Here is a 24,553-nt window from a genome sequence, read left to right as displayed (position 1 = left end):
TCACACTGATGCTCACAATCACGCTGGTAGATCACACTAACAGTGATGATTCACACTCACACTGGTGGTACACACGTTCCATCGGCAGTGCGGTGGGATTGAAAGTGAACCATATGCAGAGACTCACTGGTCAGAGGGGGCTCGCCGCTGTCTACCACAGTGATGACAGCAGTGTGACGGAAGCCCAGCGTTGCCATCTCAGCAGAGTCGTAATCGAGGCTCTCGTTGACCTGCAGGAGAAGTAGAGAATTGAGAGTTGAGTAGGAACATCCTGTCAAACAGGGTGAGACCACTCAGAGTATGGTCTGTCTTGCTGGTCGCCACACAGCAGGAACGGTGTCATTAAGCAAGAGAAGGTGAAGGAATGTGGTTTGGTTTATGTGCTCTGTGTGATATGTTCTGTGGGCGCACTGTGGTCTAGAGTAACATTGTTTCTTTTGGTCAGATGACAGAAAACTTGAACTTCAACTTGAAAGGATTCACCACAACATTGCCGGGATTGGAGAGATTAAAGCAAAATTCAAAGTTGAGATGATCATCATATGCACAAGCGTACTTAGACAATGAAAACTTCCTTGCAGCAGCATCACAGGCACATTGCTATTGATTTACAACATACTGTATATCAAAATAAAACACAGTCCACTGTGGTATAAAGCAAACAAAGTTGCTAAGCTGAGGTAGTGATTAGGGCTGTGCAGATTGAATCAAGAACACTTGAGCTCTAGAGTGATTATGGGATCTGTTTTTTCCCTGGGGCACAGGAGGCTGAAGGGTGACCTCAAGAAGATTTATAAGTCACAGAACATTACAGCACAGTGCAGTACAGGACTTTCCGCCCACAATGTTGTGCCGTCTCTTTAATCTACTCTAAGAACAATCTAACCCTGCCCTCCCAGGGAGCCCACTGTTTTTCTATCCTCCTTGTGCCTGTCCAAGAGTGATCATGAGGGCCAGAGATAAGGTGGATGGTCACGGTCTTTTTCCCAGGCTAAGGGAGTGTAATACTGAAGGTCATGTGCTTAAGGTGAGAGGGAAGGTTATAAAGAGGATCTGAAAGGCAACTTCTTCCACACAGAGGGACTGGGTTAATGGACGGAGATGCTGGAAGAAGTGGTAGAAGAATTTAAGAGACATTACACAGGTACATGCATAAGTTGGGCTGTAGAGCCACCCCACCGTTTGACTGCACAACCACCCTGAGCCCTTGGTCTCCTACCTTCACGCTGTGATCTCCATACATGAATTTAAATTGTGAGTTGTCATTGGGGACGATGGTGTACGACAGGTTGGTGTTGGTGTAATCAGCGTCACTGCACGATAGCTCAAAAAGGATTGAGCCCACGGGAGTTGTCTCTGGGATCTCTGTCCTGGTGAGAGACAAAGAGGGAACATTTACAGTAAGTGAAAAAGGACAACATTGCTAACTACCAACAGGACATCGGCGTCTTGACTTCACCACTCCTCTCTCCAATTCCACCCTCACTCCTCCTGAATGCTCGGCTCTCCACTCTGTTCACACTAACCCAAACCTCACAATCAAACCTGCAGATAAGGGAGGGGCTGTAGTAGTCTGGCATACTGACCTCTACCTTGTTGAGGCCAGGCAACAACTCTCAGACGCCTCCTCTTACTTACCCCTCGAACAGGACCCCACTAAGGAGCATCAGGCCATTATCTCCCGCACCATTACCGACCTTATTAACTCTGGGGATCTCCCATCCACCACCACCATCCTCATAGTTCCCTCACCCCACACCTCCCATTTCTACCTCCGAAATCCATGAACTTGCCTGTCCAGATAGACCCACTGCTTCTGCTTGTTTCGGCCCTACTGAACTTATATCTGCATACCTCAACTCAGTTTTACCACCCCCGCCCACCCCACCCCCCCCCCCGGCTGAGTTCCTTCCTACCTACATCCATAACACTTCACACATTCTTGATCTTTTCAAGGATTTTCAAGTTCCCTAGCGCCAGTCAGCTTATTTTCACTATGGATGTCCAGTCCCTATACGCTTCCAGCTCCCATCAGGAAGGTCTTGAGACTCTGTTTCTTTCTGGACACCAGACTTAACCAGTTCTCCTCCACCACCACTTCCTCTGTCTAGCGGAACTTGTCCTCACTCTTAATAATTTCTCCTTCGGCTCCTCCCACTTCCTTTAAACATAAGGTGTGGCCATGAGCACTCGCATGAGCTCCAGCTATGCCTGCCTGTTTGCTGGCTATGTGGAACAACCTATGTTCCAAGCCTACACAGGTATCACTCCCCAACTACGCTACATCGACAACTGCATTGGTGCTACTTCCTGCACCCACGTGGGGGTCATCGACTTCATCAACTTTGCCTCCAACTTCCACCCTGCCCTCAAGTTTACCTGGTCCATTTCCAATACCCTTTCTTGATCTCTCTGCCTCTATCTCTTGAGACAGCTTATCTACTGATGTATATTATAAACCCATTGACTCCACAGCTACCTAGACTACACCCCTTCCCACCCTGTTAGTTGTAAAAATGCCATCTCCTTCTCCCGATTCCTCTGCCTCTGCTTCATCTGCCCTCAGGATGAGGCTTCACATTCTTCAAAGAAATGAGCTTCCCTTGCTTCACCACCAATGCTCCTGGCACTTACCCTTGCAAGTGGAACAGGTGCTACACCTGCCCCTACACCTCCTTCCTCACTACCATTCAGGGTCTCAAACAGTCCTTCCAGGTGAAGCGACACTTCACCTGTGAGTCTGTTGGGATCATCTACTGTGTCTGGTGCTCCTGGTGTGGCCTCCTGTATATTGGTGAGACCCAACGCAGATTGGGAGACTGCTCACCAAGCACCCATGCTCCGACTGCCAGAAAAAGCACGATCTCCCAGCGGCCTTCGATTTTAATTCCATTTCCTGTTCCCATTCCAACATATTAGTCCATGGCCTCCTCTCCTGTTGTGTTGAGGGCCACACTCAGGCTGGAGAGCAACACCTTGTATTCCATCTAGTTAGCCTCCAACTAGATGGCATGAACATCGATTTCTCAAACGTCCAGTAATAGTCCTCCACCCACTTCGCCATTCCCCATTCCCATTTCCCTCTCTCATCTTATCTCCTTACTTGTCTATCACCTCCCTCTGGTGCTCCTCTCCCTTTTCTTTCTTCCGTGGACTTCTGTCCTCTATCAGAGTCCCCCTTCTCCAGCCCTGTATCTCTTTCGCCAATCAACTTCCCAGCTCTTTACTTCATCCCTCCCCTGTCCTGGTTTCACTCATCACTCTGTGGTTCTTCCTCTCCTCCCCCGACTTTCTACCTCAGACTCCTCATCTGTTTTCTCCAGTCCTGATGAAGGGTCTCTGTCCGACACGTCAACTGTTCTGTTCTCCGTGGAAGGTCATGTTTGACAAATCTTATTGAATTTTTGATGAGGTTACTAGGAAAGTTGACAAGGGTAAAGCAGTGGATGTTGGCTATATGGACTTCAGTAAGGCCTTTGACAAGGTTCCACACGGAAGGTTAATCAGGAATGTTCAATCGTTAGTCATTAATATTGAAGTAGTAAAATGGATTCAGCAGTGGCTGGATGGGAGACGCCAGAGAATAGTGGTGGATAACTGTGTGTCAGATTGGAGGACGGTGTGTAGCAGTGTGTCTCAGGGATCTGTACTGGGTCCAATGTTGTTTGTCATATATATTAATGATCTGGATGATGGGGTGGTAAATTGGATAAGTAAGTATGCAGATGATACTAAGGTAGGTGGTGTTGTGGATAATGAAGTAGGTTTTCAAAGCTTGCAGAGAGATTTAGGCCAGTTAGAAGAGTGGGCTGGAAGATGGCAGATGGAGATTAATGCTGAAAAATGTGAGGTGCTACATTTTGGTAGGACTAATCAAAATAGGACATACATGGTAAATGATAGGGCATTGAAGAATGCTGTAGAACAGAGGGATCTAGGAATAATGGTGCATAGTTTCCTGAAGGTGGAATCTCATGTGGATAGGGTGGTGAAGAAAGCTTTTGGTACGCTGGCCCTTATTAATCAGAGCATTGAGTATAGGAGTTGGGATGTAATGTTGAAATTGTATAAGGCATTGGTAAGGCCAAATTTGGAGTATTGTGTACAGTTCTGGTCACCGAATTGTAGGGAAGATGTCAATAAAATTGAGAGAGTACAGAGGAGGTTTACTAAAATGTTGCCTGGGTTTCATCTCCTAAGTTACAGAGAACGGTTGAACAAGTTAGGTCTTTATTCTTTGGGGCATAGAAGGTTGAGAGGGGACTTGATAGAGGTGTTTAAAATTATGAGGGGGATAGATAGAGTTGACGTGGATAGGCTTTTTCCATTGAGAGTGGGGGAGATTCAAACAAGAGGACATGAGTTGAGAGTTAAAGGACAAAAGTTTAGGGGTAACATGAGGGGGAACTTGTTTACTCAGAGAGTGGTAGCTGTGTGGAATGAGCTTCCAGCAGAAGTGGTTGCGGCAGGTTCGATGTTGTCGTTTAAAGTTAAATTGGATAGCTATATGGACAGGAAAGGAATGAAAGGCTATGGACCGAGTGCAGGTCGGTGGGATTAGGTGAGAGTAAGAGTTCGGCATGGACTAGAAGGGCCAAGATGGCCTGTTTCCGTGCTGTAATTGTTATATGGTTATATGGTTTTCCATAGATGCTGCCTGGCATATATGACAAATAAACTCTTCTTGGGCTTTCAGTCAGGTACCTGGCTGGAAGACCGAGAAGAGCTTATTCATTTACAGGAAGTATTGGCTCAGTTGTACGGAATTCAAAGTCAAGTTTATTGTCCTGTGCATAATGGTGCACAAGTGCAGTGAAAAACTTACAGGAAAGAGCAAAATATGTATGTAGCTTCATATAAGCAGCATTCACAAGAAAAATGTAAGTTAAACTGTTTTTACAAGAAAGAACGTGATGAGAACAAAAACAGACAAAGTTCATTTCAGTGATTAGTGTCGTGCCAGTTGGTTCAAGAACTCAGTGGTTGAAGGGACCCACTTATGTTGAGGCTTTTGCTTTTTACACTCTCTAAGCTCCTGTAACTTACATTTCCCTCTTTATCAATCAGGCTCCAAGATGTTGCTGTGCCTTCTCACCCACTAGCAGCCATCATAATAGGAGGGATGTGGAAGCTTTAGAGAGGGCGCAGAGGAGATTTACCAGGATGCTGCCTGGATAGGAAAGCATGTCTTGTGAGGATAGGTTGAGTGAGCTAGTTTTTCTCTTTGGAGTGAAGGAAGACGAGAGGGGACCTGATAGAGGTGTACAAAGTGATAAGAGGCATAGATTGAGCAGATAGCTAGAGACTATTTTCCTGAGTAGAAATATCTAATACGAGAGATGTGATTTTGTGGTTGTTGGAAAGTATAGGGAGATGTCAGAGGTTCATTTTTTACATGGAGAGTTGTGGGTGCATGGAACACCTTTCCAGGGATGGTGGTAGAGGCAGATACATCAGGGACATTTAAGAAACTCTTAGGTAGGCACATCGGTGATAGAAAATGGAGGGCTATGTAGGAGGGAAGGATTATATTAACCTTAGAGTAGGTTAGTGTTGGCGTGTGGCCAAGTGGTTAAGACATCGGTCTAGTGATCTGAAGGTTGCTAGTTCGAGCCTCAGCTGAGGCAACGTGTTATGTGCTTGAGCAAGGCACTTAACCACACATTACTCTGTGACGACACCGGTGCCAAGCTGTATCAGCCCTAATGCCTTTCCCTTAGGCAACATCAGTGGCATGGAGAGGGGAGACTTGCATGAGCAACTGTCGGTCTTCCATACAATCTTGCCCAGGCCTGCACCCTGGAAACCTTCCAAGATGCAAATCAATGGCCTCACGAGACTAACGGATGCCTACATATAGAGTAGGTTAAAAGGTTGGCACAATGTCATGGGCTGAAGGCCCTGTACTGTGCTGTAATGTTCTATGTTCTATGTTAATGCATCACTTGGTCAGCCCAGTTCACATTCATGGCCACAGACCACAGGCAATAGTCAATGGATTGGGCATTGACTGTAGGAACATCAACCACAGCAACTTCCACAGGCACAGGCAACATCATCATCAGCATCATCAGGTGCCGTGCTCAGTTTGAGCTTTAACTGCCATGGCCCACTCAGTCCTGTTTCGGGTCAAGCGGATCAATTTATTGGTATTCATTTCCAGTTCTCTGGCTGTTGTCTCCATCATCATTTGTCTTTGCCTTCCTCTTGCTTTCTTCCCTTCAATCTTTCCCAAAATTACCGTGCATTCTAACTCCTCTTGCCTAATCACACATCCAATGAAGTTACGTTGCCTTTTCATGATCTCACACATTATTTCTCTTTTTGTGTTTGCTCTGTTCATGACATCCTCGTTAGATATTCGTTTTGTCCATGATATTCTTTGCATCCTCCTCAAAAACCACATCTCTGCTGCTACTATTCATTTCCTCATGTTACTGGATATTGTTCAACGTTCTGAGCCATATAACATAACTGGATAAATGTAACATTTCAGTACTCTGAACTGGGTTGTCATGCCTAGTTTAGTGTTGGTCAGTATACTCTTCATTCTCATAAAGGTGTCTTTTGCCATCCCTATTCTTCTTTTGATGTCCATGTTGCACCTGCCATCTGATGTCACCCAGCTTCCTAAGTAGCAAAGTTCTATACTTGTTTTATGTCTTCCCAGTTTTTATTCTCAGCCTGCAGATAGGATTCTCCTTCTTTTTAGGTAACACCATACATTCTGTCTTCTTGCAATTGAAAGGTAGACCCATTTTTGCACTTTCTTCAACAACTATATCAATTAAGTTTTGTAGTTCTTCCTCCATACTTGCAATTAAGTGTCATCCGCATACCTAAAGTTATTGATGCTTTCACCACCAAATTTGATTCCCAAAAATGTCTCTTATTTTTTGTAATTTGTTTCACTGTACACATTAAACAAATCAGGGGAGAAAACACACGCTTGTCTAACGCCTCTCCTGATTTTCATAAACTGACTCAGTTCTCCATCTATTCTTATAGCGGCAGTTTGTTCCCAGTACAGATTTCTGATTAGGCGGAGGTCCTCGGAATCTAGATCTAGAGTTTCCTGTAATATTTTGAATAACTTATTGTGCTTCACTTTATCAAATGCCTTTGTATAGTCGATAAAACAAACAAATCTTTTTGCACTTGAATAGCTTGTTCTGATTGTATCCTTAACTTCAATATCACGCTTCTTGTACCTTTGTCTTTCACAAAACCACGTTGTTCTTTACCTATTTCAGCTTGTATCTTACTTTTAGCTCTTGTCATCAAAAATTCTTAGAAGTATCTTAGTGATATAACTCATTAAACTTATGGTCCTATGTAATTCACATTCTATTGCTCCAGGTTTATAGGAAGAGTGATAAATACTGATCTTTTCATCTCTTCTGGTATTATTCCAGTCTCATAAATGTCATTGATTAAATCAGTAAATTTTTCAATTCCATAATCTTCAAGGGCAATAATTTGTTCTATTACTAATTCATCAGGACCTTCTGACTTTCATTTCTTCATCTTATTTATGGCATTATGTTCTTCAGATTTTAAAATAGTTGGGCCTTCAATGTTCTTCTTAACTTCTGGTTTTTCACCTTGATCGTCTTCAAACAATTCCTGAATATACTCAGTTCATCTATTCATAATCTCATCTTTTTCCATGATAATGGTACCGTCCTTTGCTTTCAAACATCCACCTGAAGAACAGGGGAGCTTTTTACCAGTGATATTCTTGATTTGTTGATGTAACCTTTTTGGATCAGTAATAGGGATTCTTTCTATTTGCTCACATTCCTGGTTTAACCATTCTTCTTTGCCTTTTTGACATAAGCTTTTAACTTTTTTATCTAAGGACTTATATTCTATAGGATTTGCTTTCTTCCGTCTCCTTTCTTCCATCTGTCATCAATTTATTCTTTGTGCCTTTTTCTTTTTTAGGAATCACTGACTTAGCTGATCCTACCAAGGCATCCTTTAGAGAGTTCAACTTCATTTCTACATGATTGTTATCATCTTCAACAGATTCTATTTCTAGACTTTGAAATCTATTCCTTACTTCACTTGTAAATTTTTGTGTTAAGTTTTCTTCTTTAATTAATTGCGAGTAGTCAAGGTTTTTTCAGGTTTTTGCTTCTTTAGTTTTTTAAGTTTTACTTTTACATGACATACTACTAGGTTATGGTCACTATTACAGTCTGCACCTGGATATGTTTTGCATTGAGTCACTGAATTTCTACATCTTTGGTTTATAGTAATAAAGTCAATTTGATTTCTGGTGTTATCACCTGGACTTTTCCAGGTCCATAAGCGTCTTGAATGATTTTCAAAGTAGGTATTCATAATGATCTGATTATTCACCTTGCACCATTCTACCCATTTCTTGTCTCTTTCATTTCTTTCCCTTGTCCAAATTTTCCTATGGTAGTTCCATCAGCACCTTGTCCTACTTTAGCATACCCTGCCCAAAACCCTCTTCTGTCTTCCAATTCTTTACAAATAACAGCTTGCATTTCAGATTACCTCCCTTTAAAATAAAATAGTCCATCCTCTTCTGTTTTAATACAAACTTAGATTGGCTGCTGGGCTCTAATGAATGTGGGTGCAGCTTATTCATCCTGGGCACAATCACTCCACGAGAACAGGGTCACCTTGACAATGGATGAGTCAGAATCAGAATCAGCTTTAATTTCACCAGCATATGTCGTGAATGTGATGAGCAAAGATCCTGCATCTATACACCTCATGTCACAACCCCAGGTAGAAGAACAATCAATGTTACAACACACGGAACAGATCCCACAGACGGTGGTGCACAACCAGTCCAGGAAGACGAGGATTGGGCAGGTCTCCCAAAAAGAACCGCCCTGTTCTTCTCTACAGTCGGACCATACTATCTTCTACATTGCTCAACATTGAATGGAGTGCCTGTCAGAATGACAGAATAAGTTCTCTGGATACAAGAGATTCTGCAGATGCTGGAAACCTTACACAATACACACAAAATGCTGGAGGAACTCCGCAGGCCAGACAGCATCTATGGAGGGGAATAAATAGTCAGCACTTTGGGTTGAGACCCTTCATCAGGACTGGAAAGGAAGGGGCAGAAGTCAGAATAAGAAGGTGATGGGAGGGGAAGGACTACAAACTGGCAGGTGATAGGTGAAAACAAGTGAGAGGGGAGGTGGGTGGGTAGGGGAGGAAAGGAAGAAGTAAGAAGCTGCAAGAAGAAAGGGCTGAAGAAGGAAGAATCTGATAAGAGAGGACAGTGGACTGTGGAAGAAAGGGAAGGAAGAAGGGAACCAAAGGGAGGTGACAGGCAGCTGAGAAGAAAAAGGATGAGAAGGTAACTGGAAAAGGGAATGGAAAAAAAAGAGCAGGGGATAGAGGAGAGAAATTACCAAATGTTGGATGAATTAGTGTTCGTGCCATCAGGTTGGAGGGTACTCAGATTGAAGGTGAGGTGTTGCCCCAACCTTCTATGCTTGCTTTGACCATCAAACCATGGAGTAAACAGCACAAACTCCCACAGCCCCCAGTGATCCTCTGATTTCAGTCTCTGAGTCTATGCTCATTTTGACCATCAAACCATGGAGTAAACAACACAAACTCCCTCATCCCCCAGTGATCCTCTGATTTCAGTCTCTGAGTCTATGCTCGCTTTGACCATCAAACCATGGAGTAAACAACACAAACTCCCACAGCCCCCAGCAATCCTCTGATTTCAGTTTCCGAGGTTGATGTGAGAGCATCCTTCCAGAAAGCATCCGGCCCAGACGGGGTACCTGGCCGAGTACTAAAGACCTGTGCTGGAGCATTCACTAAGACTTTAGCCTCTCACATTGGCAGTCTGGATACCTACCTGCTTTAAGCAGGCTTCAGTTGTACAGGTGCCTAAGAAGAACATGGTAACCTGCCTCAATGATTACCATCCAGTAGCATTCACATTGACTGTGATGAAGTGCTTTGAGAGGTTGATGATGAAACATTCCAACTCCTGCCAGAGAAGTGGCTTGGATCTGCTCCAGTTTGCCTACCGACACAACAGGTCACAGCAGATGCCATCTCTTTGGCCCCTCACTCAACCCTAGAACATCTGGATAGCAACGCTGCATACATCAAGATGCTTTTTATTGACTACAGCTCAGCATTCAATACGATCATCTCCTCAAAACTAATCAATAAGCTTCAGGACCTTGATTTCAACACCTCTTTGTGCAAATCGATCTTCAATTTCTTCATTTGCAGACCCCAGTCATTTCTGATTGCCAACAACATCTCTTCTACAATTTTCATCAGTACAGGCGCACCATAAAGCTCCAAAGGCATATTTAAATTTGCTGATGACAGCACTGTTATTGATCAAAGGTGCTGATGAATATAGGGGGGAGACTGATAATCTAGCTGAGTGGTGTAACAACAACCACTTCTCGCTCAGTGTCAACAAGACCAAGGAACTGATTAATGACTTCAGGAAGAGGAAACTGGAGGTCCATGAGCCAGTCCTCTTCAGGGGATCAAAGGTGGAGGGGGTCAGCAACTTTAAATTCCTCAGTGTTATCATTACAAAATGTAGTGGATACTGACCAGTCCATCATAGGTAAAGCCCTCCCCACCACTGAGCATATCTATACGGAGCGTCGTTGCAGGAAAGCAGCATCCATCATCAGGGACTCCCACCACACAGGTGTTGCTTTATTCTGGTTGCTGCCATCAGGAAGAAAGCACAGGAGCCTCAGGACTCACACCACCAGGTTCAGGAACAGTTATTACCCCTCAACCATCAGGCTCCTGAACACGAGAGATAACTTCACTCAATTTCACTTGCCTTATCACTGAACTGTTCCCATAACCTACGCATTCACTGTCAGGGGCTCTTCATCCCATGTTCACAATATTTATTGCTTATTTCTTATTATTATATTTTTTCTCAGCTCAAGCTGGTAAAACCTGAGGTACGGGCATAGCCAAGCCACCTGCTATTTCCTGTAAGTTATGTGTGTTTGGAATGGCTATATCTATTAAATATTACCTATTTTATCCTGTATTATTATATCTGGATGGTTATTATGGATTGTTCTAGCTGTAATATCTGATCAGTTGTAATATAGTTTGTGGTACTCTGATTCCAAAACTGGATCAGGCTTGTATTTATAGTAAGGTGTGAGTTCGTATTTTAAAGCAACCTTTTGCTGAATGATGTTTGCTTATTATTATTACTATTATTATTATCATTATTTATTTTTCTTTCTTTTTGTATTTGTAGCTTGTTGTCTTTTTCACAGTGGTGGTCCACCCTATTGGTGTGGTCTTTCATTGATTCTATTATGGTTATTGGATTTATTGAGTATGCCTGCAAGAAAATGAATCTCACGGTTGTATATGGTGACATATACTGTATGTACTTAGATAATAAATTTTCTTTAAATTTTGAGCTTTGAACTGGAGTTTGGTTTCATCATGGCAGTAGAAGAGGCCATGGACAGACATGTCAGAATAAGAATGGGAAGTCAAGTTGAAACGGGTAGCCACTGGGAGATGCTGCCTTTTGCACGGACAAAGCGAAGGTGCTCGACAAAGTGGTCTGCTAAGCTGCATCAGATCTCATCAATATAGTGGAGGCCACACCAGGAGCACCAGATGCAGTAACTGACCCTGATAGAATTGCAGGTGAAGCTTCGCTCCATCTGGAAGGATTGTCTGGGGCCCTGAATAGAGTAGAGGGAGGAGGGGTAGGGACAGGCGCAGTGCCTGTCCCACTAGCAGGGGTAAGTTTAGAAGGGAGGTGAGTGGACAAGGAAGTCACATAGACAGTGATCACTGTGGAAAGCAGAGGGGGTGGGAGAGGGAAAGATATGTTAGTGGTAGGATCTCATTGAGGATGGTGGAAGTTAGAGATTGTTGAGCTGGATGCTGAAGCTTCTAGGGTGGGAGGTAAGGACAAGGGAAACTCTATCTCTGTTATGGCGGCAGAGGATGGGGTGAGGACAACTATGCGGGAAATGGAGAAGAGGGTGAGGACAACTTTGAAGGTGGTGGAAGAGAAACCCCGTTCTTTGGAAAAGAGAGGACATCTCCGATGTTCTAGAATGGAAAGCCTCATCCTGGGAACAGATGCAGTGGACTCAGAATAACTGAGAGAAGGGAATACCATTTTTAAAGTGACAAGGTGGAAAGTGGTATAGTCAAGATAACTGTGAGAGTCATTAGGTTTGTAAAAGACACCAGTGGATAATCTCTCTCCAGGGATGGAGACAGAGAGATCAAGAAAGGGGAGAGAAATGTCCAAGATGGACTAAGTAATTTTGAGGGTAGGGTGGAAGTTGGAGGCAAAGCTGATGAAATTGGAGAGCCCAGCATGGATGGAGGAAGCAGCACCAATGTACGTAGTAATTCTCTGGAACATGAAGGGCTGCTGGCAGCTAAAAGCTCGAGATGGTCTCTGGCAGCCCAATATCTGCCTGTTTTGACAGTGAAAAGTCATGAATAAATAGCTCAGGTGTTCGAGTGCTCACTGACACTTACACAAAGATGGGTGGAGTGCAGAGAGGACTGTTGTCATTCACATCAGTCACGTACACCGTGACATTAGCCGATGAACTGTGGAGGTAGCTGTCGTCATAGGCAATGATTACCAACAGATTGACAGCAAGCCCAGGGTTCTGATCCAGGTCTAGGTTGTCCGTAGTTTTGATGATCCCAGTTTCTGTAAAGTGACAAGGGGAGGATTAGGGTTGAGAAATGAACAGGGGCGCCATTGTCTTACATTGAACATAGAACACTACAGCACTGTACAAGCTCTTGGCGCATGATGTCGTTCTGACTTTTAGACATGCTCTGAGACCCTCCTACACAGCCCTCCATTCTCCTGTAACCTCTGTGCCCATCAAAGAGTCTCTTAAATATCCCTAATATATCCCCCTCTACCACTGTCCCCAGCAGGGCGTTCCACACACCCATCACTCTCTGTATAAAAAACTTAGCTCTGACATCCCGCTTATACCTTTCTCCGATCACTTTAAAAATTATGCCCTGTCATATTCACAATTTCTGTCTCAGGCTATCTTCTTGATCTAAGTCTCTTATCATCTTGTTTAACTCTATCAAGTTGCCTCTCATCCACCTTTGCTCCAAAGAGAAAAGCTCTTTCTCATCACCCTCTCTAATCCAGGCAGCAGCCCGGTAGATATCCATATGTGTGGAGCAAGAATGATTTTTTAGATTTAGATTATGAGAACACTCAGTCCTCATTTATTGTCATTTAGAAATGCATGCATGCATTAGGAAATGACACAATGTTCCTCCAGAGTGATATCACAGAAAAACAGGACAAACCAAAGACTAACACTGACAGAACCACATAATTATAACATATAGTTACAGCAATGCAAAACAATACCGTAATTTAATAAAGAACAGACCATGGGCACGGTAAAAAAAAGTCTCAAAGTCCCGAGTCGATTGACTCCCGAGTCCCCGATAGCAGGCGGCAAAGGGAGAAACTCCCTGCCATAAACCTCCAGACACCGACAACGGCCGATGCATTGGAAGCACCTGACCACAGTCGACACTGAGTCCTTCCGTCCAAAAACTTTGAGCCTCCGACCAGCCCCTCCGATACCACCTCCTGAGCGCCTTCGACCTCGCCCGGCCACCGAAACAAGCAAAGCCGAGGATTTGGGGCCTTCTCCTCTGGAGATTTTGGACCACACAGTAACAGCGGCAGCGAAGCGGGAATTTCAGAAGTTTCTCCAGATGTTCCTCCGTACTCTCACGTCTGTCTCCATCAAATCAGGATTGTGCACGGTCCCCTACTTGACAAATAACAGACATCACCACCGAAGTGGCCGCTCGCGCTGACAATGGAGCTGTAGGATTAAATGCTTTTACTGAGTCATGTTTGCCATGGTGCATGATGGATAACTTAGTGTTGGATTGACGAACTGGACCCACCGAAATGAAAACATGCACTCATAAGCCCATGCGGAAAGAGAGCCTCCCGCACATAGGAGGCCCAATCGATTCATCGACAATCAATAAGCCACATGTGTACTTGCCACATTCTTGCAATTGGTCCAATACACTTCATACACTCTCTATTATTTCCACACTTTTCCTGTAAGGAGGCAACCAAAACTGAACACAATACTCCCAGAGTGATCTAACTGGGATTTTATAGAGCTGAAACAGTGCCACACAGCTCTTGAACTGAATCCAAAACTAATGAAGGCAAACACACCATACATCTTCTTAACAACCCTATCAACTTGTGAGGGAAGGTCAACAGGAACTGAAAGAAGAAACACAATGCACCACAAATCCACACAGCAATAACCTAGAGCCAATCAGTAGGGGAACTGGAAAACACCCTGTGTCTAAAATTCCTTTTATTATATAATATATTATACTTCATTAAATTGGGATTAAAACCATCAGAGCCCGAGAATGGACAAGGAGATTAACATGAGCGATTAACCTGTGCTCATACAGAAGTACTCCAAACCTGCCTGTTCATCATCTCACAGCTACCTAGACTACACTTCGTGCCACCCTACTAAGTGTAAAAACACCATCCCCTTTTCTCAATTCCTCTGTCTCCACCATATCTGCTCTCAGGATGAAGCTTTTCATTCTGATGTCCTCCTTTTTCAAAGAAAGGGGCTTCCCTTCCTCCACCATCAACACTGCTCCCAACCACATCTTTTCCATTTCACGCACGTCTGCTCTTACCCTATCCTCCTGCCACCCTACCAGGGATAGGGTTCCTCTTGTCCTCATCTACTACCCTACCAGCTTCTAATTCTCCGAAGCTTCCACCACCTTCAATAGGATCCCACCACCAAGCACATCTTTCCCTCCCCCCCCCCACTTTCTGCTTTCAACAGGGATCACCCCCTACATGACTCCCTTGTCCATTCGTCCTTCCCACTGATCTCCCTTTTGGCATTTACCCTTGCAAGCAAAACAAGTGTTACACCTGCCCCTACACCTCCTCCCTCACTATCATCCAGGGCCCTAAACTGTCCTTCCAGGTGAGACGACACTTCACCTGTGAGTCGATTGGGGTCATTTACTGTATTTGGTGCTCTCGGTGTGGCCTCCCTTACATCGGTGAGAGCCAATGTAGATTGAGAGATCGTTTTGCTGTGTATCTATCTGTCAGAACAAGTGGAATCTCCCAATGGCCACCCATTTTAATTCCACTTCCCATTCCCATTCTGATATGTCCATCCATGGCTTCCTCCACTGTCGTGATGAGGCCACATGACAGTTGGAGTAACAACACTTTATATTCCATTTGGGTAGGCTCCAACCTGATGGCATGAACATCAATTTTTAAAAATTCCGGTAATGCCCCCCCTCCCCCCCTCCCATCTCCATTTCCCATACCCTTTTCCCTCTCTCACCTCATCTCACCAATCAACTTCCCAGCTCTTTACTTCATCCCTCCCCCTCCAGGTTTCACCTATCACCTGGTGGTTCTCTCTCCCCTCCCTCCACCTCAGCTTTCTTTCTCCAGTCCTGCCGAAGGGTTTTTGCCCAAAACGTCGACAGTACTCTTTTCCATAGATGCTATCTGGCCTGTTGACTTCCTCCAGCATCGTGTGTGTTGTTCGGATTTCCAGCATCTGCAGATTTTCTCTTGTTTGTGCTCATCATCTTTGCTTGTATGCTAATTAGGAACTAATTGCCAGAGGTTTAAGAAATAATTAAATTAAATATTTTATTCTGTTATTATTTATTTATTTTTATTATTCTCTTTATCTTCCCTTTAGGATTATGTACATGATGTGAAAAGAGTTCACAGCAAGACACAAAACGCTGGAGGAACTCAGCAGGTCAGGCAGCATCTGTGGAGGGAAATAAGCAGTCAATATTTCAGACTGAGACACTTTATCAGGACTGGAAAGGAAGGAGGCAGAAGCCAGAACAAGGTGGGGGTTGTGGAAGGTGTACAAACTGGCAGCCGATAGGTACAATCGGGTGGGGGGAAGGTGGATGGGTGGGGGAGATGGAGTGAAGTGAGAATCCGGGAGGTGATGGGTGGAAAAGGCACCAGGCTGAGGAAGGTATCTGATAGGAGAGGAGAGCGGACCACTGCAGAAAGGGAAGGACAAAGGGCAACAGAGGGAGGTGATAGACAGGAGAGGAGAAGAAAAGGGGTAAGAGGGGAACCAGAACGGAGAATGGAAAAAGAGAGAAGGGGAAGGGAGGAGGAATTATTGGAAGCTAGAAAAATCAATGTCCCTGCTCTCAGATTGGAGGCTACCCAGCCAGAATGTGAGGTGTTGCTCTTCTCAGTCCCAATACTAATTTAACAATCCTTCAGTCTGATTGGTTGAGAAAGACAGGATAGGTTTCCTAGTTCACTCCTGCCAAGGTGCTACATTACCCTGTGTGGCCATGACAGCTTGCGCTTTCTGTAATTTGGCAAACAAACTATAAAACACTAATTGGGCACTGGCCAATCCAGCTGATAGCAGTTGTAGCTGGATGCCCTACCATGGCAGGTTATGTCACTAATTAAGGGAACTTACTTTAAGCCATTTCAGGTACTTAGACCATAAGACCATAAGACGTAGGAGCAGAATTAGGCCATTCAGCTCATCAAGTCTGCTTCACCATTCCATCACACCTGCCTTTTGCCATATCTGTTGATGCCCTGACCAATCAGGAAACAATCAACCTTCCGCCTTAAATATACACACGAACTCGACCTCCACCACAGTCTGTGGCAGAGCATTCCACAGATTCACTACTCTCTGGCTAAAAAACTTTCTCCTTACCTCTGTCCTAAATGGTCGACCTTCAGTTTTAAGACTGTGCCCTCCAGTTCTGGATATCCCCAGCACAGGAAACATCCTCTCCACATCCACCCTGTCCAGTCCTTTCAATGTTCGGTAGGTTTCAATGAGATCCCCACGCATTGTTCTAAATTCCAGTGAATACAGTCCCAAAGTTGCCAAATGCTGCTCATATGTTAACCCCTTCATTCCTAGATTCATCCTCGTGAACCTCCTCTGGACTCTCTTCAATGACAACACATCCTTTCTGAGATATGGGGCCCAAAACTGTTGACAATACTCCAAGTGCAGCTGACTAGTATCTTATAAAGCCTCAATATTATCTCCTTGCTTTTATATTCTATTCCCCTTGACATAAATGCCAACATTGCATTTGGCTTCTTTACCACAGACTCAACCTGTAAATTAACCTTCTGGGAGTTTGCACGAGGACACCTAAATCCCTCTGCACCTCTAATGTTTGAACCTTCTCCTCATTTAGATAATAGTCTGCACTATTGTTCCTTTTACCAAAATGCATTATCATATATTTCCCAACACTGCATTCCATCTGCCATTTTTTTGCCCATTCTTCCAATTTGTCTAAGTCCTGCTGCAATCACATTGCTTCTGTAGCACTATCTACTGCTCCACCTACCTTCGTATCATCCGCAAACTTTGCCACAAAGCCAACAATTCCATTATCCAAATTATTGACAAACAATGTGAAAAGCAGCAGTCCCAATCCTGACCCCTGTGGAACATCACTAGTCACTGGCAGCCAACCAGAAAAGGCTCCCTTTATTCCCACCCATTGCCTCTCGCCTGCCAGCCATTCTGCTATCCATGCCAGTGTCTTTCCTGTTACACCAGGATACTTCTTGATTTATGATATTACACTGGAACGTCATTGACATTTACAAAGCTATTTTAGTCTATTGAACAACAGCCAAATAAGTAGATACACTGGCCCAGGAATGGGGCCATAGGGGTGGCACGGTTATGTAGTGATTAGTGGAAATGTATTTCAATTCCAGCTGTAAGACCAGGGTTCGATTCTCACCACCGCCTGTAAGGAGTTTGTACGTTCTCCCCGTGACCGCGTGGGGTTCCTTCAGGTGCTCCCATTTCCTCCCACATTTTAATGATGTACGGTTAGGGTTAGTGAGTTGTGGACGTGCTATGTTGGCACTGGAAGCATGGTAACATTTGCAGACTGCCCAGCACAATCCTCGCTGATTGGATTTGATGCCAGCGATGCATTTTCACTGGATGTTTCGATGTACATGTGACAAATAAAGCTCATCTTTACCTAAGTCAATCTCAAGCATCTTGACCCACCACATTACACCTCCATAATGCATCAGCTTTTTCCATCCATAAAACTTCATATTCTTTCAGAAACATAACCCTTGGGATGACGAGAGCAATGTCACTTAGGAGGAGGCAGGGATAAGAGTGACGAGTCATGTGGAGGCCTGGGGAAGCTTTACCTTTCTAACAGCATGAGTAAACTCAGAAACAAAAAAGTGTCAAACATGAGAAATTTTAACAGACAAGCATTGGGAGTTTGAAGAGATTGGGTATGTCACCAAAGACTCTAGCAAATTTCTACAGGTGTATTGTGGAGAGCAATTGGACTGGTAGTATCACTGTCAGGTATGGAGGTGCCGATGTACAGGGTCGAAAGAGGCTACCGAAGGTTATAGACTCAGCCAGTTCCAGCATGAACATAAACCTCCTCCTCCCCACCATTGAGACCTCAAGAAGCCGGCATCCATATTAAGGATTCTCACCATTCAGGACATGCCTTCTTCTCATTACTACTATCAGAAAGAAGTACAGGAGCCTGAAGATGCACATTTAACATTTTAGGGGCAGTTTCTTCCCTTCCTCACCTCCTCCATCAGATTCTGAATGGTCCATGAATCCATGAACACTACCTCATTATTACATTTGTGCACATCTTTTTGCTCCTTATTGTAATATCATAATTTTCTAATGTCTTGCAATGTACTGAGGCCACAAAACAAAAAAAAAATCATGACATTTGTTAGTGATAATCAACCTGCTTCTGATTCTACCCTCTGTCAGCCTTTGCTCTTTTCAGTGTGCGAGTGGCTGTAGTTCCCCCTCTTGCCTCTAGGAGGAGCTGCTCCACCATCTGAATAATTTAGTGACACCTTCTGGAAGGGAAAATCTCGCATCAACATTCTCAGTTTACCGTCATTGTGTGAGAATGATTTTTTTTGTATTTCTGCCATTAATGAGCACCCAGAACCTGTTGCTGCAGCCACAACAGCCAGTGTGCTAACACACATCACACTCACATGAGCTGCACTGAGTGACTGTAACACTGTGACAGTGAAGGGTCACCTGAGCTGATTCCGAACTGCAACAACCCAACCAGTGCCACACCCTGCCTTGTTTCTACAGCCCTGAATGTACCCTTGTAAAGATCCATCCCTCTGAAAGTCCTCTTCCACCACTCCTTAAGGCAGTGTGTCCTAGCGCCTCAGGACCCACAACACAAAAATTCAGGAACAGTTATTACCCTACAACTATCAGGCTCCTGAACTTCTCACCTCAGCACAGACATGATTCGTCAACCCACAGACTCATCTTCAAAGACTCCACAACTCATGTTCTCAGTGTTATTTTGTTTGCACAATTTGTCTTCTTTTGCACATTGGTTGTCAGTCAATGTTTATGTATAGCTTTTCAAAAATTCTATTGTATTTCCTCACTTTCTTGTAAATGCCTGCAGGCAAATGAATCTCAAAGTAGTGTATGGTAATATATACATACTTTGATAAGGAATTTATTTTGACTTTGATAGATCTCTGTGGCTCACTGAATGAAGAACTTCCTTCTGCTGCATCTCAGCCTCCTGAGCCTGTTAGCTTAATTGGTTACTGATCCTTGTGGAGCAGAAAGCTCTCTTATTTTATTTACCGCATAGCATTTGTGGTTCTAATCATCCCCTGCCAAATTGCCTTCTTGATTTCACTTCCATATAACTCATATCTGACTCTTCAGCATGTGACTAAAACTTTAATGTACTTCAGCAGATGCACAGTGGAGAGTGTCCTGACTGACTGAATCAGAGCCTGGTGTGGAATCAGCCTAAGAAGAGAAAAGTCTGCTAAAAGTGGTGAACACGGCCCAGTCCATCACAGGAACAGCCCTCCCCACCATTGAGCACATCTACAAGAAGTGCTGTGGCAGGAGAACAGCACCCATCATCAAGGACCTGCACCATTCAGGCCACGCTCTCTTCTTGCTGCTGCCATCAGGAAGGAGGTACAGGAGCCTTAGGTCCCACACCACCAGTCTTAATGGCGGGAGGAGAGAGAGCAGCGTGCCACGCGTGCGCAGCCCTCCGGTGAAAAATGATATCGTATCCGTTAAATAGGGGCCGTGGACAATTCTGATTTGATGGAGACAGACGTGAAAACACGGAGGAACATCTGGAGAAATTTCTGAAATGCCAGTTCACTCCTGTTGTTACTGCGCGATCGGGAATCTTTCAGAGGGAAGGCCTCAAAATCCCCAGCTTTGCCTACTGTTGGCGACCGAGATTGAGGTCAAATCGTTTGGACAGAGATGGCGCTCAGTACTCGGTATCGGAGAGCTGATCGGAGGCTCGAAATTTTCGGATGGTTCAGAGTCGGATTGTGGTCTTGCATGGCAGGGAGAGTTTTTCTTCCTTCTCCTGTCTGCATGAGATGTGGGACATTTGAGAGACTTTGAACTTTTTACTGTGCTCATGGACTTCTTCATCAAGTTATGGTGTTGTTGCCCTGTTGTAACTATATGTTATAATTATGTGGTTTTGTTAGTTTTTTCAGTCTTGGTTTGTCCTGTGTTTTGTGATATCATACCGGAGGAAATATTGTATCATTTCTTAATGCATGCATTACTAAATGAATAAAAGAGGACTGTGTGTCTTCATAATCTAAAAAAAAGATTCAGGAACAGATCTTACCCCCTAACCATCAGGCTCCTGAACTGGTATGGATAACTTCAGTCACCTCAACATTGAACTGACTGCACAACCTGGGCTCACTTTTAAGAACTCTGCAACTCACATTCTCAGTATTATTTATTTACTATTTATTTATTATAATTTTTTCGGTATTTGCACAGTTTTTCTTCTTTTTCACATTTGTCAGTCTTTTTATGTCATAGATTAGAGTCATAGAACACTACAGCACAGAATCAGGCCCTTCAGCCCATCTAGTCTATGCCAAGCCATTAATCTGCCTAGTCCCATTGACCTGCACCTGGATCATAGCCCTCCACTGAAACAGGACTTTCAAGGAATTATGGATTTGCTTTCCCAAATCCCTCTGTTCTACCACACTCCTCAGTGCCCTACCACGCATTGTGTATGTTCTTCACTGATTGGTCCTCCAAAGTGTAACACTCACACTTATCTGCATTAAATTCCATCTACCATTTTCAACCCATTTTTCCATCTGGTCCAGATCCTGTTGCAAGACTTGATAGTCTTCCTTATTGTTCACCCCCAATCTTGGTGTCATCTGTGAATTTGCTGATCCAGTTTACCATGTTATCAACTAGCTCGTTGATATAAATGACAAATAACAACGGACCCACCACCATTCCTTGCAGCAAACCACGAGTCACAGGCCTCCAGTCATAGAGGCCACCATCTACAACTATTCTCTGGCTTCTACTATGATGCCAGTGTTTACTCCAATTTACTCCCTCATCCTGAATACTAAGCAACTAAACCTTCTTGACCAACCTCCCATGTGTGACCTTGTTGAAGGTCTTGCTAAAGTCCATGTAGACAACATTCACTACCTTGGCCTTCATCAACTTTCCTGGTAACTTCCTCAGAAAAACTCTATAAGACTTACTATGCACAAAGCCATGTTGATTATCCCTAATCAGTCCATGTCTATCCGAATACTTACATATCTGGTCCCACAGAATACCTTCCAGTAACTTTCCCACTACAGACAAAGTGCTCCCCACCATTGGTGCAGGTCCTTGATGATGGATGTTGCTTTTCTGCCACAGCACTTCTTGTAGGTGTGCTTAATGGTGGGGAGGGCTTTGTCTCTGATGGACTGGGCTGCGCTCACCACTTTTTGCAGACTTTTCTCTTGTCTGTGCGAGGAGTGGTGCCCCACACAGACTTCCAATCTGCGCCTTGTAAGGCATGAAAATGCCCGACGCAGGCCTCTCAAGGTTCCCTCCCCTCTCTTCTTAGGCATTAGTGTTTCAATACCAGGCTGTGATGCAGTCAGTCAGGATACTCTCCACTGTGCATCTACTCAAGCTTGTTAAAAATTTTAGTGACATGCTGTAGAGTTAGATATGAATTATATGGAAATGAAATCAAGAAGGTAATTTGACAGAGCCAGATGTCAGGCTCACTGGCCTATAATTTCCTGGCTTATTCTTAGAGCCTGTTCTTAAACAATAGAACAGCATTAACTGCCCTCTAATCCTCTGGCACCTCACTCGTGCCTAAGGATGTTTTAAATATCTTTGCTAGGGCTCCAGCAATTTCTGCACTAGCCTCCCACAAGGTCCGAGAAAAAACCTTGTCAGGCTCTGGGGATTTATCCACCCTAATTTGCCTCAAGACAGCAAACACTTCCTCCTCTGTAATCTGCATCGGGTCCATGAACTCACCGCTACATTGCCTCACATCTATAGACTCTGTGTCCATCTCCCGAGTAAATACAGATGTAAAAAATCTATTTAAGATCTCCCCCACCTCTTTTGGGCCCACACATAGATGACCCTTCCGACCAGTTTTGTCCTTTTGCTCTCAATATATCCGTAGCAGCCCTTAGGATTCTCCTTCACCTTGTCTGCTAGAGCAAACTTCATGTCTTCTTTCAACCCTCCTGATCTCCTTCTTAGGAGTTCTTTTGCATTTTTCATACTCATCAAGAACCTCATTTGCTCTTGCCTACCTATCCCTGAAATGCATCTCCTTTTTTCTTAACCAGAGCCTCAGTATCTCTCGACAACCAAGTTCCTTATCCTGGCCTTTTATTCTGACAGGAACATACAAACTCTGTACTGTTCTCTCAACATTTCACTTTTGAAGGTCTCCCACTTACCAAGTCCACCTTTGCCAGACAACAGCTTGTCTCAATCCATGCTTGCCAAATCCTTGCTGATACCATCAAAATTGGCCTTTCTCCAATTTAGAATCTCAACTTGAGCACCAGACTTATTCTTCTCCATAATTATTCTGAAACTAATAGCATTATGATCACTAGATGCAAAGAGTACCCCTACACAAAATTCTGCTTCATTCCCTCATAGGAGATCAAGTATTACACTCTGTCTATCTGGGACTTCTATGTACCAATTAAGGAAACTTTCCTGAGCACATTTGATAAACTCTTTCCCATCCAGCCCTTTTACAGAATGGGTGTCCCAGTCAATATGTAGAAAATTAAAATCACCTACTATCACAACCTTTTGTTTCCTGCAACAGTCTGTGATCTGTCTAAAAATTTGCTCCTTTAAATCCTTCAGACTGTTGGTCATATAATAACATTAATATAGTTTGAGCTTTCTTATTCCTCAGATCTACCCATATAGCCTCATTAGCTGAGTTCTCTAGTATGTCCTGATGGAGCACTGCTTGTGACGTTTTCCCTGACTAGTAATGCCACCCCTCCCCCTTTAATTGCTCCTTCTTGGTTGTGTCTAAACCCTGCTCCTCCTCACTAATTGCAACATGAGTCCTGCATTTTGGGTGTAACTACTTCCCTGTACACCCTGTCTATCAACCTCTCAGCCTCCCGTATGATCCGGAGATCATCTAGCTCCAGCTCCAACTCCGTAACACGGTCTGTTAGAAGCTGCAGTTGGATGCACTTCTTGCAGGCGTAGCTGTCAGGGACACTGGAGTTCTCCCTGCCTTCCCATATCACACAATATGTATAGTTTTTCACTGATGCTGTTGTATTTCATTGTTTTACTGTGAATGACTGCAAGAAAATGTATCTCAGAATAGGATATGGTGTCAGATGTACTTTGATAATAAATTTACTTTGAAATTTGAACTTTTCCTTGCTATTCCTGATATCTTTAGTTCCATCTCTGGGAATCGGTCAGCTACCACACATCCCTCGACTGATATCTACACCTTCTACATTTACTGTCTTCAACAGCAAGTTAGCTTGAGGGGCGGGGGTGGGAGAGTTGAAAAAACTGATTCTGCTTTCCCTGGAGAGAAGGAAACTGAGGGCAACCCAACAGGGGGTATATAAGATTATGAATGCCATAGATAGGGGGCGTAGTCAAATTCTCTTTCCCCTTGTATGAGTATCAAACACAACAGGACATGGATTTAAGGTGAGAGAAAAGAGACTTATAGTCATAGAGTCTTACAGCTTGGAAAGATGCCCTTAGACCCAACTGGTCCAGGTCAAGTAAGATTCCTGTCTAACCTCTTCCCATTTGCCCATGTTTGACCCAGATATTCTAAATCTTTCCTATCCACATACCTGTCCAAGTAGCTTTAAAATATCTTAAAATACCTGACTCAGCCACTTTTTTGGCAGCTCATTCCATATACTGTCCATTCTCTGGGTACATATTTTGCTCCTCAGGTTCCTGTTAAATTTATCCCCTCTCAGGTTAAACTTATGCCTTCTAGATCGTGATTCCCCCAAACCTGGGAAAAGTACTGTGCATATTCACCCTGTCTGAGCCTCTGATAATATTGTACCTCTCCATAAGATAATCCTTCATAATCT

General features: G+C 43.9%; 1 protein-coding gene across 1 annotated transcript in view; it reads right to left on the bottom strand.

Moving 5' to 3' along the window:
* LOC140210811 (cadherin-related family member 4-like) overlaps positions 1 to 24,553 on the bottom strand; it is a 78,273-nt gene that overhangs the window by 35,993 nt on the left and 17,727 nt on the right. The window contains exons 9-11 of the mRNA XM_072280079.1: positions 12,532 to 12,712; positions 1,220 to 1,370; positions 128 to 230 (exon numbers count right to left, since the gene is read on the bottom strand). Of these exons, the coding sequence (XP_072136180.1) occupies positions 128 to 230; positions 1,220 to 1,370; positions 12,532 to 12,712 (435 nt within the window). The remainder of the gene's footprint in view (positions 1 to 127; positions 231 to 1,219; positions 1,371 to 12,531; positions 12,713 to 24,553) is intronic.

This window comes from Mobula birostris, chromosome 16 (genome assembly GCF_030028105.1).
Source record: "Mobula birostris isolate sMobBir1 chromosome 16, sMobBir1.hap1, whole genome shotgun sequence".
Taxonomy (NCBI): Eukaryota; Metazoa; Chordata; class Chondrichthyes; order Myliobatiformes; family Myliobatidae; genus Mobula; species Mobula birostris.
This window is presented reverse-complemented; position numbering and strand designations above follow the sequence as displayed.